Here is a 14,063-nt window from a genome sequence, read left to right as displayed (position 1 = left end):
ATATATGCATGTGGCGAATTGGGTTCTATCTCAGAAACTCGAGGAATGTTTGATCTTTACGACGATAAAAGATCTACCCGAATCTGCACCTTATACTGGAGTGCATCTGTGGAACCTGAAAGACGCAATGAAATTTTGAAATTCAATCATGATGTCAGATATGATGTTGGTATTGGCAATTGGAATGAATCTGGTACCATGGGTATGATTCAAGTAACCATCAAGGAGCAGGCTTGAAGTTGGTACCTGTGAAGCTACTTCAATTGGCTGGTGATTTCGACGAATTTTCTCTCCACACCTTAAAACGGAAAAGAAAGTGTTTTGCGCAGCTCAAATTCGACCTTGACGGTGGGCGTTAGTTGAGGGAACAAGATCACGATAAAAGATACAGAAAAAGGGGGAGCCCGTGGCCAAGTTGTCATGCATCTTTGCCATTGGATTTAAAATTATCGTGAACTGTTTCATTACAGGTTCAATTAACAAGAGTATGGGGCCACCTGTGTATAAAATAGCATTATTTGTAGCTTCAATTTCTGGAGCGCTAAAAAAAGAAATACGAACCACTGAGATACCTATCGGTACACGTTAAATCCTCTTTCAAGTGTATTCTTTATTTTTTAATTTGGAAAAGGATTTCACACGCTTTGAATTCTGCCGCGTCACCGTGGCGCCGCATGAGAAGCCATGATATTTTGGTCAGAAATGACGCAATGCACCCCAGGCCATCCACAAATGGTAATTTCATGGCTTAAAAGATTACAGCTAGAAATATCTGCTTATATCGGAAAGGTTATTGAGGAGAAGTGTTGCAGGGCATGAAAAAGAAGGGGTGAGGGTTTCTAACCAATCCGCCATACTTATAGGGTGACAGATATCTCACAGCCATGACCACCAAGCAGTCACCTGGAATCTTTCAGGGTGTGTGCTGGTACCACCGAACAAGATTTTAGCATTGAGAGTGACACTATAACTGCTGTTTACATTATTCAGGGCGTTATATGGCCGCCGGGGAAGTCATGGACAAAATGTACATTAGGCACAAGTGAGCCGCGATTTACAATACGCCTGCAATAACGCAATACTGTAACCACCAATATGCATAGTAGATAGAGATGAAGCTGGTTGATTATTTTGTCTGGAAATAGACCAAAATAGAACCTGATTCTATAGAATATGCGTGACGGCGCTACGGTTCAACTACTTTAATATAAATGATAGTACTGTCCTTGTTGATATAATGCATCTGCGCATGTTCATAACAACCGCGCGACGCAGGAACATGCAAGTAATTAGTATTTGGGCATCCACGTATCCGTATGAAGGATCTCAGGGAAGACTGATAGCAGAATATCACGGATAATGAAACATAACTACATCAGAATTATTCTTACGTGACAAGTAGCACGTCAGAACAATGAATAAAAGTAGCTAAATTTGTATTCACCACAAAGTTTGTGCCTCTCCATGCAGTGATGCATTGTCCAGTCTAGAAAAACCGAGGGATAATATATGTCCCTGCGGTATTTCTGGTTGCGGTTCCGGTTCCGGTTCAGATTGAGGTTGAGCCTGAGGTTCAGGTTCAGGTTCTGGTTGAGGTTCAGGTTCAACTTGTTGTGGTATGCTCTCCGGTGGAGTTTCCTCCCGGGGGCGTTTCAGTGGTGTTGTTTCGCTACGGGATGCCATTCTTGCTCAAGAACTGGGGAACGGCAGCAAGCAATACGAGGACAATTTCAGGGAGAAGGAACAAGTGGGTGATCGTGAAATAGTAGGGATAGAAACCAAAATAATCAAGGGAATAGAAAAATGAAAAAAAAGCAAGAAAAGAAAACCTAATACCCCCCTACTACTAGCTAATTATAAGAACAATAATAATAGAATTAATAGCGGTAAAAAAAAAAAAATTATTAAACGGGAAAAGAGAAGGGAAAACCGGCAGGAAAGGGGAGGAAAAGGTCCTGAAGAACGAGGAATTGTGGTCCCAATCGCAGCGACTCTTAAATCGGACTCGTCGACGGGCAACTCATAGCGGGACCGCCGTTGAAAGATTTGCGGTGTCTCAAAAAGCTGGCCAAGTTTCGCGAAGCAAAGTACAGAAGTCCTTGTTCGGCTCCAGACACTATTCAATCCCATTTCATCATAATATGTACGCCCGTCACTCGTTAGTTCGCATTTGCACGGATGCACCAACAATGTGCCGCGACCGTCGATCGAGGAGGCCTTGTGGCTTCTTTGGGCGGCCAACAGCTTTAGCCGCTTGTTAGTCGGCATTAGTGACCGTCTAAGTGATCGGTTAACTGGTTGGTTCGAGGTCCAGTGGATCCACTGGTCGGATCTTTTGCCATTTTTCTTGTGTTCAGGCGTTTTGTCCTTTTTTGTTTTTGATTCCCTTTTCCCCCCCTCTCTCTCAATGCCCCCTCGATTAGGGCATAACCGCATCCCCATTCTTTGTATCGAAAAGGGAGACACAAAGGGTCCGTCTGGTTGGGTTGCATAAATGAAAGACTGGATGTCTATTGATATAAATTCGGTAAAAGGTATTATAGCATAACAAGGGTTAGGTAATAGAGAAAAATTGCCTCCCGGGGTCGGCACCACCTCCACTACCCGCTGTCAGCAATTCCAATCACGCCACGTCACCGTGGTCGAAATTCTTCAGGCTCATGTGGTCCACGAAAGGCCATGGAAAAGAGTCCCGAGCATCTGTAGGGATCGGACTGAGCCGTTTCTCCTGATTCCATGTGGCGGTTGGGGGGCGTCTTTCTCAATGCACGAATCTTGCGCATGGCGAAGTTATTGACCCTTGCTAGCTCCACAACCCCCTAAATGGATCGATGCATCACATCCTTAAAAGGGCAAGAGCCGTTGCTGCGTTGGCAAATGCGACTCTAAACCCTGTTTGTGTGCACGAACTGAGCACACAGCACTTAAGCAGCTTAAACAGTATAGAACAAGCTATGAGAGCGAAGGATGGCCTTTTGCAGCTGCCCGCAAGATCCCAAAGTACGAGTAGCCTACACCCAATCAGGTCCTTGCCTTTCGCTAGTGGGCCCATGATTTCTGTGCAATTTCATTACTGCTCGGCGTTCCGTGGTTCGTCGAGTCTGGAACCCAAGTTTAAACCACACTGGAGATCGGAAGACACGAAGGGAAGAGATCGCAACTTTGCAGTTCACTTACCTTGCGTTCTGATCTTCAAGGCCATCGTCGTGATTTTGAGTTTGATAAGATGTCTGTTGGGGATACGTAGAATAGTCACGATAATTACAATACACGACTAGGCCTGTAGAGTGTATTGCGCGTCAAGTGGATGATAAAATACGTTCAACACTATGAGCTCGATGATCCAGCGAACATAATGGGGAAATAATACACCAGAGCGGGTCCTCTTTGCTCAGATAGATGGCCGATTTAAAGTGGGCTCACTAAATGTGAGCCCCAACAGTCATAGCCGTAATTGTTCCTTGGCGTCTGTTCCGGGACTTTTTGATATTGTTGGGCGCATGAACAACGGGTTACCCAAGAAGTTCCCGCTCTGATAGGATAGTTGGCACGGGCATCGAGCGTTGACTTATCGCACACTGTACGGCGTGCCGAGGATTGTGTTGATACTCCTCCTGGCGTAATAGGTTGGGACTGCCTCCTAGGTACAAGTGTGAATACGAGTGGAAACAGGGCTCCTGAGGATGGCTACCGGGGGGGATTGAAGCTGTTTTGAGATGTTGCAACCTTCGCCGGGTTCGACGCTTGTAACTGGTCCTCGAACATAAAGGGTTCTACTCTGTTCAAGCAATCTGCTCCTGTCGATTCACAGATAGGTTCTGGCCTTGTGCAACCGTACTGGTGCCAGTCAGACGCAACGGAGACCTGGCTAGATGCTGAAAGAGCCGATGGGATTCTAGAAACTGGATTCATAATCAAGGACTCTATGAATTGAGAAGCACTGGTCTGGAAGATGTATTATACGAGCCGCCCAGTGCTTCATAAACGATCAGTTATGGTCACATTGCAACCGCAGTCAAGCGGCAAGGGCGATGTCACATACTCGGATTTGAAGAGGTTTGCCCCCTTTTTGTCATAGCTAGCTGGTGTTTTAAAGTTCTGATCTCGCTTTCTAAAGCAGTAATTTTTTCGGAAGACATAATCATACTACTCTGCTCGCGATTTTAACTCTGTTACCTGGTGTTCCAGGTGTTCGATATACTCCTTTGCCCGTCGACGAATATACCTTTGGGCTTTCCGATCGTTGGCGCGCTTCCGTTCAAGTTGTGCTGCTGAGAGAGTTGTCGCCTTTCGCGTCCCAGCAAGGGGCTCTCGTTTCCTTGGTTGGAGGTCTGAAATGGTAGCCATTATGACCTTAATACAGTAAGTAGCCAAGTGAGCATACGAGGGGATTGGAGATAGTGCATCCTTGGGAGACGGGAAGCATGATTGGTACGTCCCGCACCGCCTGCTTAACATAACTAGTTCTGTCGGCCTTATACCTCGCCATAATTCTATCTTGCCGTCATCATTATTGGTAAACCATACAGATTATTGATGTTCAGAAGCCTTGCTTAAATTGTATTAGCCTTAGAGCAAAAAAAAAAAAAGTACAAAAATTTGTGGCGATTTGCGATTAACCATACCTATGTACTTACAGGGCACTCGTGTCCGCAGGCATCCGCAGGCTCACCCAGCGGGACAGGCTATTGGACCACAGCCACCTCTATAGTCATAAGTGGGTCAATTTCATTCTTTGTTTCACAGCCAATAGAAAAACTATCCAGCACCGGCGATTGGACAGTCCAGACCAGTCTCAACAGCGAAATCGACGAGGGAGATACATGTTACTGACAACGTTTGACTACCGCATGGAATGTAGCGCAGATGTGTCCATAACGACCCGGCCGAGGCATAACGGCCAGATTATCTTAGAGGATGACTGGCATCCTTCACGAGAGGAGTTGGTAAATACTCTCTTCGGCCTATGAGACAATATGCAGCCGCTGGGGAATAGTTTAGCAAATCTTCGAATGCAGACATGTATATTATTACCAATAAAATTCCTGGAAAAGGTGTATGAGTACAACCAGCTAGCCGTTGAGTAGTCCGAGAACAATAATATGTTAATGATTATCTGGATATTGCCCTGCGGACTATTGAGGACCTTTCTATCGCCAAACTCCTATCCCAAGGTACGGATGAATTAGGTAAATAAAAAAAAATTAGAAAGAGAGAAAGAAAAGAAAAATCACAACTTCTGAGAAGCGTCCTAGTTCCTATCATGCCTTGCCATCCCCGGTAGAAGCGAGTGCGCCTTCCCGATCTAGCAAACACTTGCTAGGATAGATATGATATCATTTCCTGAATCGGTTGAGGGTAGTAAGACGCCTTTGGATGTAAGTTGGACGATGAGAAAAAAAAACTTTAATTGGGCATACCAGGTTACATAGCCTGTTAAGCCACTAGTTTTATGAGGACGAATCAAGAAAATGTATCTGCCCAGTTTTCCGGTCTTGAACAGCCACAAAGACATCAGACACAAATTCAGGGTAGTATTGAGCTCCCTTTCTAAAAGACCTCGCTCACGTCTGTATCGTTGTTGCGCCTTTGCTAGAGGAGAGTTTGATTGACGCTTCTTCACCCACGACGATCTCTTGGGCATATTATAAATCACTGATACTGTAGCTATATTTCCGGAAGTCTCGCGATTCAGGGGTTTGTACATAGTCTTTACCCTAAGGCCTGAGGACGGCTGCGGTGGTCTCATGTCAAGGACTTCATTCGTCCGCAGGGCAACGTCTTGCCGCAGGACAAGGCCATCATTTAAAGCAATTCCATGGTATAATCATCCTCTATAAAACACACCATCCTGTTCCTCCGTCCATTATTTGATGGAGCTGCTCGACTACCATAGGCGTATCAACTATCTATGCTATTGTATCTTTGCTGTTTTCTTCTTGGCCAGGACGCTCTATATCACCGCCAAGTGGACATAATATTTTCCGTTTTAAGTTCTCGACTTCTGACTCCCCCCTTTGCTATTTACACGCATCTACTCTGATGTCTGTAACCCGAGCTAGTATTTTCATCCACATACACTATCATATGTAGCCACTAATTTTTTTTTCCTAGCCAACTTCCATGCGAGAACATTGGGTGATATAAATTGCTGGGCGGGTGTATTAGCCCTGGTCAGTCTGATTTTCCCTTTCTCAGGAGCCCTCCGTCGGAGTTTTCTTGGTAACTCACTAGGCATCACCTAGTGATTGTGTCTGAGGATCCCCTATGCTACCGACTAGGTGGCTGTTGCTCTGCTGACATTTCACGTTGTCGCAGCATTTCAGTCCAACCCGACTTGATTTCTGCTCCACGACTTGCACAACCTCTCCAATTCCCTGTCATCGAGAACTGCCCTGGGCCATACCTAGGCCTCGCCAAGGGTCTGGTTTGAGTTCAAGATCAGAACCTATACCAACCGGTCAGATTAAGATTCTATTAGATCTAATTGTGGGCTTGTCGTACTATATATTATTTCTTTATGATATTCCAAGGCCACAGCATACGAAGCGCGCGTCTTTCAGTCTGATACAGGATAATGCAGAAGCGACAAATAGGAATTCGCATGTATGCTGAATTAGTCCCTCATAGCATTGGGGTTTAACACAGAAAAATAAACCCGGTTGCCAATTCGGAATTTTGGTTAAATATAAGTGTTTTGGATTATAGTTAATGCTGAGCTCCTTGGTCCAGCATGATCGTTCTAAGAGTTATATATGAAACCAGCCATTTGGTAAACACTTATTGGTATACCAGAAAACAGCTAAAGTTTAGCCCTAACCTAGCAGACATCATTTAAAAACAAGCTAAAGCTTCACATCCTGTCAAAGTTACATGGCCTAAATTCATCATATGGAGTCTGAAATACAGGGTGATAAAACACGTTATGCAATGATCCTGAGTCCATGGTTGATTGCCCGCCCGTGCCATGTGGCACAGAGCATATGTGGTTAAATGGATAGTATATAGGTTGGGAAGATGAACTTTCTAGCCCAGTAGTAGGGAGTGCAATCGTGCCAAGTTCAGGCAGCCTGCTCTGTTCCACGGTGGAGCGTAGAAAAAGCCGGCGATAGAGGTCATGGCAGACTTCTGAAGCACGCTGCGCAGCGAGACTATCCATCGCCAATGCAGAAAGCCACACTAGTGCCTTTTCAATCATTGAGTTAACTCTCACGGTATTATCGCTACTATATCTGCCGCAGTACTCCAATTCTATCAACAGCACGGTTACTGATTGCATGAGGTAGTGTAGAACACACCACCATGGAGACACTTGGTTCAACCAGACGATATCAGGCTCATTAGGTAAAAGGTCAAGAATCTGGCATGCAGAATCGATACATAGCTCTGCTGCCTTCTGGACTTCCGTGTAAAGCTCTGTGCCTGGTTCCTGTCTCGCTGAACGACAAAGAGAAGGTCGACAAATCGTAATTTTCACACTATGAAATCGGAAGGCAAAACTCCATCTTTGCCTCTGAAACTGATGTGCTGTTCGGTGACAGGTAAACTGAAATACCACGGGAAGGCCGGCAAGCCACTCGTCCGTCTCATCTACCAAGTCCAGCATTGCTGTATTGATAGTAAGCCAGGGTCGAGTAGCGAATCCTGGACTGTATAATAAATCTATCGCGCGACGCATGATTTCGGTAAGCTGGACAAAGTAGACAAAATACAGGGAGGTGCTGGGAACAATCTCCGCTAAGTCTGCAGCTAAATTCTGTCCGCTAGCCTTTCCGGCAGGTGAATCGGGGGTGGCCGGGAATCTATGCCTGGTGACTGCAAAGGCTCGCATATACTCGGTACGGAAATCAAAGTCAGCTAAGAGGCGGACTGCAACTTGTACATGGAACTACTCTTCTTCGAAAGGAATTGGTAGTGGCGTAGTACAGAACCTATCTGCGGTTGCAGTAGGCCGCCCAGTCATGGTTGATAGCGTATTTTCCAATGTATAGAGTGACCACCAAACGCGGTATCGGATCTCTTTAGAAATATTTGAAATTTCTTTACTCTCACTGCGAAGGTTAATCCCCATGGCAATGGACGACCTGATCGCGACGCCACATGCTCTCCATGATCTGTAATATTGTAAGTAGGAGTCTACAATGTAATCTACTAGCGGCAAAGACTGGAATCACCTTCGTACCTATTGATATGGCCAAACGTCATTCATAGAAACGCAATGAGACCTTCGACCTGGACTTGCTGGAGATCGGGGTGATCAATCAATTGACTACCTATAAAGATAAGTCTCTGAGCCCGGGAGAAGTACACCATAGGGGCTTCCATGGCTTGCACCAGATGTTGAGGCACCAAATGTACGAACTAGGCCGCCGCGGCGAAAACTAGATTCAGGATTGCGAGCCACTTTTTTGTTGGCCGCAAATAAGGTTTCGTGTAATAGCTTTCCAACTGCTGCGTGAAGGATAATCTGCTAATGATGGGGAATGAAGGATGTACAGTATGGAAATATAGACGGACTAGTCTCTCTGCAATATCTGGAGAAGGCCGAATGTGAACATCAATGTCATCATCAATAGTAATCTCCTGGTCGTCTAGGAAATAACTCACCTTACTCAGAGCCTGGGAGTCGTCGCTTGGAGATTGGTTCGGAGTGTTTGCATTAAGGATTTCGGTGTCCTTCTCCACTGCCCTGTTTAGGTCGCGAACCCAAGACATCTCAGAAGGACCACCAATAAATCCAATGGGTTGCAAACGTCTGTTACCGTGGAAGTCTTCTTGTACGCACTCTACCCCCAAACGGAGTTCCTCTCTCGCAGTTTGGGAATGGCCGTGACCTGTCACCGTATCGGTGGATTCGGGCGAAAACTTGAAGCATATTAACAGACTGGACACTAGGAATAGTCCATCGAAGGGTAGTGTACTTCAGCCAAAGCTCGAGCGACAAGTTCCTCGTCCTCCGGCATCACTTTCAGCTGCAGTCGGCGAAGCAGTTTTTCGTAGACCTGAACCTGCCTTTCGAGCTCTTGAAGTCGCCTGGGACCTGATGGTCAATCGATGTTGCTCAATACAACGACCGTCAAAACGCACCTTTCCTGAGACTCTTTCTTCCCATCAACATAGATGCAGTCTATTCCGAACCCCACGCATCGGCTGCACGGTTGGTATCCATCGCACTTGGTCTTCAGGCCTCTGCACTCCTTACATGCCTTCTTAGCGCGTGGTCTAACCGCAACCTCGTTATGGATTGACAATCTCAGGATAGGAATTTTTGAAGGACGTGAAACGCAGGGAGAAGGATGTTGCGACGATATATTCGGTTTCGTCCCCAATAAAGGGTGCCTGGTCTTCTCCGGTTGCTCTGGCGGTAGCCGCATTGACGACGAGCTCATGGTAGGATCTGTTTCCAATGCCCAACGCCATTCTCTGGATCCCATCATTAGCTCACTGGTAATGTAGGAAGGTTGACAAAGTAGTTTCCTTTCGGATCTTTGTGCGAGATATCAGTGATTGAAACGATACCATACATTCCAAGGCCGGCGCGTACACAATTACATAACAAATACTCTGTAACGTAACCGGTAAGCGAGCCGCCACTGTAACCGGCCCATCTTCTGTTGTCTGTAGTAAACAGCCTACTTTTAAATAAGAATATCTCAACCAAATCAGTTTATCTCTACTTAACAATCAATATATAGCCTATTATACAGTAGAATAATTATATAAAAACAATAGAAATCTTTTTAAGCTCTTGTTACTAAGATAAGACGAAAAGTACTATAATCTATAGTACATAGTTAGAATTTATATAGTCCAGAATTCTTTTCTACTTGAATTTAATTTATAAGAATACTAATCTCAGTATACAGGGAACATGAACAATGTCTCCTTTCTGGCTTACTCCCATCTCTTGATCGCTTGGTAATTTTCGGAATCCGAAAATACAGCGATACTGTTTGACAAACGATACAATTATCTATTTTTTATACTTGTCAGAGGTTAAAGGTATGCCCAAAGTAGGTGTCAAAGGGTAGATATCTGCACAACAGTTATATAAGTGGTAGCTCGTGTCATCCGAGGGCATAAAATACTTGACATTCCCAGACACAGTATTCATTGTAGGTATGGACAAAACACTTAGCGTATCGTATTCAGGGGAACAGTTATTATACCTGCTCCTTCTGTAATATTACTACTACTTCAACTGCCCACCATCTGTCTCCAATGCGCTGATTATCTTTAACCCAACCTATCGTGCTTATCAGTATCTATTATATTGTCCTAGTCAGATCTTCATACAGTTCTGTCAACGATGACCAGACCATAGATCAATTATGCTGCTCGCTGAATGGTGATCATGAAATAGGGTAGAATGGCAGCGTTGGGGACCGACACAGGGAAGTCTTGATATACATTTAGTACACTCCTAGGCCTACGTCACACAGGCATGGGAATTGGCAGCTCTCAATCCAGACATGCCCCAGAGTTTCTCATGTTGATAACCAAGATAACAAGAACTTTAAAATAGAACATCACTGTGAGATGCCAAGGTTGCCATGCAGATCATTCAGCGGCTTGACCAAGAAAGGTATATGAAAACAATCACATTGAGCCTATTGCTAGTTCCTGGTTATTTCACGTTTCATTAATTATGGACAAGGAAACAACAAAATCAATCAATTATGAAGAAGCCAAAAAGAAAATTCACGACATAGTAAATGAGTAATGGATCTGCCCCGAACACCTCTAGTTTCTTGCAATTTCCCTTCCAGAAGCCAACATAATGGGTTCTTCCTCCCTAGATTTCTAGGGCCTGAAGAGCCGCATGACTCTAGTTGCAACTGTTGGGACGAGGTCCGCCTACAAAATGTCAGTATCATGCCTAGTATAGTTAGTATGAGGAGTCACCGTACGGCAACGACGAGGCTTGTCGTCTTCTCTGACCCATCCCCTGCGAGTCTTGTACCAGTTTCTGCAGCCGTGTAAGTACGAATGAATATTTCCCTATTTTCTTTTTAAGCATACCTGTACTTGCAGTCGAAATTAACCTCGTCGCCTCTGTTGGCGCTGCCAGTTCTATCACTCGACTGACACGGATACTTGAAGTAGTCGAATCTGCGCTCGACCCTGCAAGTATCCCGCTCTTCAAGACCAGAGTCCTCAATGTCTTCAGGCTCCGCAGATGGAGCAGCATTGACGAGAGATATAGAGAGCGGAAGAAGAGCAGTGAGAAGATAGATTGGGGACTTCATGTTGAATGTTTAAGTAAGAATGCTTGATTTCCTGTCTGTGAACTAAATGTGGTTGATGTTGTTCTACAGTCGAGATATGGTGTGTGTATCACTGCTTTTATATGTGTCTGTGCACTGAGCAATTGTACATGGACACAAGAAGGAATATATTGTAAGCTGGCCAGGCCGGTCGAGACAAGGTCCAGCTGCTGGACTCCGAATCTCATGACAAGGAATGTCCATCTCTATTCGTTCCTTAGTGAATATGACACCCCTGGAACCATAACTGAGACATATGCCGGGTGCATACTGAAATAACGCGGTTTCATATTGGCTCGTCTAGAATCGAGCTGCCAGATCGCCAATACACAGTAGCGGGATTTGAGTATGATTCACCGCTGACTGGACCCCGAGACCTGAGTTTATCCGGACCCTGCTTCATGAGTGAGACTTGGTTCAGCTGGCTGCAATGTAGGGGACCAACGCCAAGATGTGGCTTGTTTTCTTATCAAGTCATTGGGCCTAGCTTCTTGAAACTGGCCCGCATTTGACTGATCAGCGCCAGACATAGTAGCACGTCCCAGGGTCGGGATTATCTTGGGTACAGAACATCCGGATTCCTGGGTCTGCACAGACCACAGCATGTTGCCACCCGTGAAGCTTAACGGTCGCGGGGTGAGTAGTTCTCACCTAAGAGCATCCTGTAGAGAAATGGAAGGGGGCTGTACACAAGAAGGCCTGTGAGTGCTATCTCAGGTGCTGTATCTTTTACGAGATTCAGCTATGGAACCGGCTAAAGCTAGTAATGGGGATTAAGTCATGACCACAATGCGGTTGTTCTAGGCTCCCCCGCCAGCTGTGGTATCCACTGGTTTTCTGATGTCCACGGTTGGCCGGTCTTGGCATGGCCAAGCGTTGGCTTTTGCGGAGGAAAGTATAGAACGCACCAGCGGCAATGTTGTCCGCCCCAGCTCAAATGTCATCTGAAGAACGTTCTCCTAAGCCATCGACACGAATTCTATGATGAAAAACGGGTCCCACTTGAGATTGTTCCCCGTGTGATCGTCAGGGAGCGTACAATGGGTCCAGCATTCCAGCCCCAAACTATGCCATAGTATGACGGGGATGAGCTCTTTCGTTGAGACCCTGCATGCGAACGTCTCAGTAACGTTGGCTCATTGAGGGCTGATTGTACCGGACCCTCGCTTTTAGGGTACTATTACAATTGCAGAGCTGCCGGTTGTACCTTATGCTGTGTCCACCTCCATTAGCCAATGTGTTAAGGGTGGTTTAGGAAACGACAGTCTGGGCACAACTCAAATAAGATGACCAGGTATTGAAAAGCCTAGACTTCTCCCACGATATTACTGTGAGAATAGCCTTATAATCTCCATCCAAGACCGCTTCTCGTACTTCCTCAGCTTCAGCTGAAGAGTCTTGTTCTCAGAGAACTATTCCATATCTCTTCTCAAGTTTCCCCAGACCTCTGTACTATCTTGCTGCGCTTAATTATATAAAGGAGAGTTAAGTAACTGTTTATCTACAATTCTCTCTGTATAGATACCATAGACGGGTCTTCTAATATAGAGTATGGTAAAATATATTCGAATAGTCAAGATAAAAATTGCAGACACTTATTAAATAATAGATATATAAAATTAAAATAAAGGATAGTAAAGAAGTACTCTCTGAGCAGTAATATAGAGGGAAGCATTCGTGGACCAACCAAGCCAACCTCGGCTATTCCAACCCCCCAAAATTCTTTTTCTCCGGCAGTTACGGCCAGGATCAGACAATTCCACGATACTGGCGAGGATCTGCTATACTTTAAGGCGTTAAGCTCCGTCTGGGTAAGCTGGTTTAGAGATATTTCGAAGGGTTAGTGTCAGCTCTCAAAAAAGGCCATCTTTCTGATGTTCAAAAGTACCTTGATGCAGGGATTAGTCCCAACCTCCGTGACAAAGAGAACAAGCAGAGTCAGGAGAGACCACTGCTGGTATTTGCTGCTATCAATGATCATGTACACATCATTGAGCTCCTTCTAAAATGTGGCGCCAAAGTTGATAAGATGGAGTCTTATGGCCGAACTGCACTCTCCTGGGCAGCTGAGTATGGTGCACTTGATGCTTTGAAGCTACTTATTGACCATGGTGCAAATATAAATGCCGAAGACAAAGAGTGGACAACGCCACTTGCATGGGTAGCTCATGCAGGCACAGGGGATACACAGAAAGTGCATGACTATCTTATATCTAACGGCGCTAAGATAGAAATGCATCACTCATTTTTGGAAACATTGAAGCATTCGCTTGCTGCAAAGTGCAACTGGGCGCTGTTCAGACTGAACGGTAAGAGCTCTTAATAAGTCATCATCAGCTATTTACACTAACCTAAAGCTAGCTAGATTTTGAGGTTAGTGTGCATGAGAGTTTAACATATGCTGTCTGTTCTTCAATTACGTTACATACCAATAGTTTTAGATAAAATAGCATCCTATATCCATTAAATTATTCTTGTTGTTGTTCATTGAGCCAGACTATAACCAGTGATAGTACATATTCCGAATTGTCTAAGATTAGTAGAGTTCTACCTCGTTACTTAACCAAGAACAGGGGTTTTTCGGATGATTACAAGAGTATGTTAGTCATAGGGTCAAGAGCATTTACGACCCCATTTCAGTACGGCAGACCCACTTATGAGAGGTTCCTAACTATATGGACCCTCGCCTCATATTAAGCGAGACTCTATATGATGTTCTGATTAATTGAGAGGCTCTTGTTTCTCTCTATGAAGCGGCGTTAATCCCTGGTATTATTTGGTATGTGCTCAGGCGAC

At 45.0% G+C, this 14,063-nt stretch overlaps 4 protein-coding genes across 4 annotated transcripts; 1 reads left to right on the top strand and 3 right to left on the bottom strand.

Annotated features, from left to right (window-relative positions):
* Positions 1-2,623: 2,623 nt before the first annotated feature.
* BDV37DRAFT_277299 (bZIP transcription factor) lies at positions 2,624-4,347 on the bottom strand (the record flags this gene model as incomplete). Its single annotated transcript, XM_032085735.1, has 5 exons — positions 2,624-2,714; positions 3,517-3,633; positions 3,692-3,923; positions 4,043-4,107; positions 4,148-4,347. 5 exons carry the CDS (start codon positions 4,345-4,347, stop codon positions 2,624-2,626), a joined length of 705 nt encoding a protein of 234 aa, XP_031934256.1.
* Positions 4,348-6,853: 2,506 nt separating this feature from the next.
* BDV37DRAFT_292981 (uncharacterized protein) lies at positions 6,854-9,389 on the bottom strand (the record flags this gene model as incomplete). The annotated part of the gene is made up of 6 exons (XM_032089288.1): positions 6,854-7,875; positions 7,927-8,114; positions 8,216-8,269; positions 8,363-8,865; positions 8,922-9,033; positions 9,088-9,389. 6 exons carry the CDS (start codon positions 9,387-9,389, stop codon positions 6,854-6,856), a joined length of 2,181 nt encoding a protein of 726 aa, XP_031934255.1.
* A 1,439-nt stretch (positions 9,390-10,828) lies between these two features.
* Positions 10,829-11,249, bottom strand: BDV37DRAFT_289856 (uncharacterized protein; the record flags this gene model as incomplete). Its single annotated transcript, XM_032088566.1, has 3 exons — positions 10,829-10,857; positions 10,911-10,969; positions 11,023-11,249. The coding sequence occupies 3 exons, from the start codon at positions 11,247-11,249 to the stop codon at positions 10,829-10,831; spliced, it is 315 nt and encodes a 104-aa protein (XP_031934254.1).
* A 2,047-nt stretch (positions 11,250-13,296) lies between these two features.
* Positions 13,297-13,639, top strand: BDV37DRAFT_289855 (ankyrin repeat-containing domain protein; the record flags this gene model as incomplete). Its single annotated transcript, XM_032088565.1, has 2 exons — positions 13,297-13,576; positions 13,629-13,639. The coding sequence occupies 2 exons, from the start codon at positions 13,297-13,299 to the stop codon at positions 13,637-13,639; spliced, it is 291 nt and encodes a 96-aa protein (XP_031934253.1).
* Between the last annotated feature and the right edge of the window lie 424 nt (positions 13,640-14,063).

The sequence above is a fragment of the Aspergillus pseudonomiae genome (assembly GCF_009193645.1).
Source record: "Aspergillus pseudonomiae strain CBS 119388 unplaced genomic scaffold BDV37scaffold_210, whole genome shotgun sequence".
Classification (NCBI taxonomy): Eukaryota; Fungi; Ascomycota; class Eurotiomycetes; order Eurotiales; family Aspergillaceae; genus Aspergillus; species Aspergillus pseudonomiae.
The sequence above is the reverse complement of the archived record's forward strand: the minus strand, read 5'-3'. Positions and strand labels throughout refer to the sequence as shown.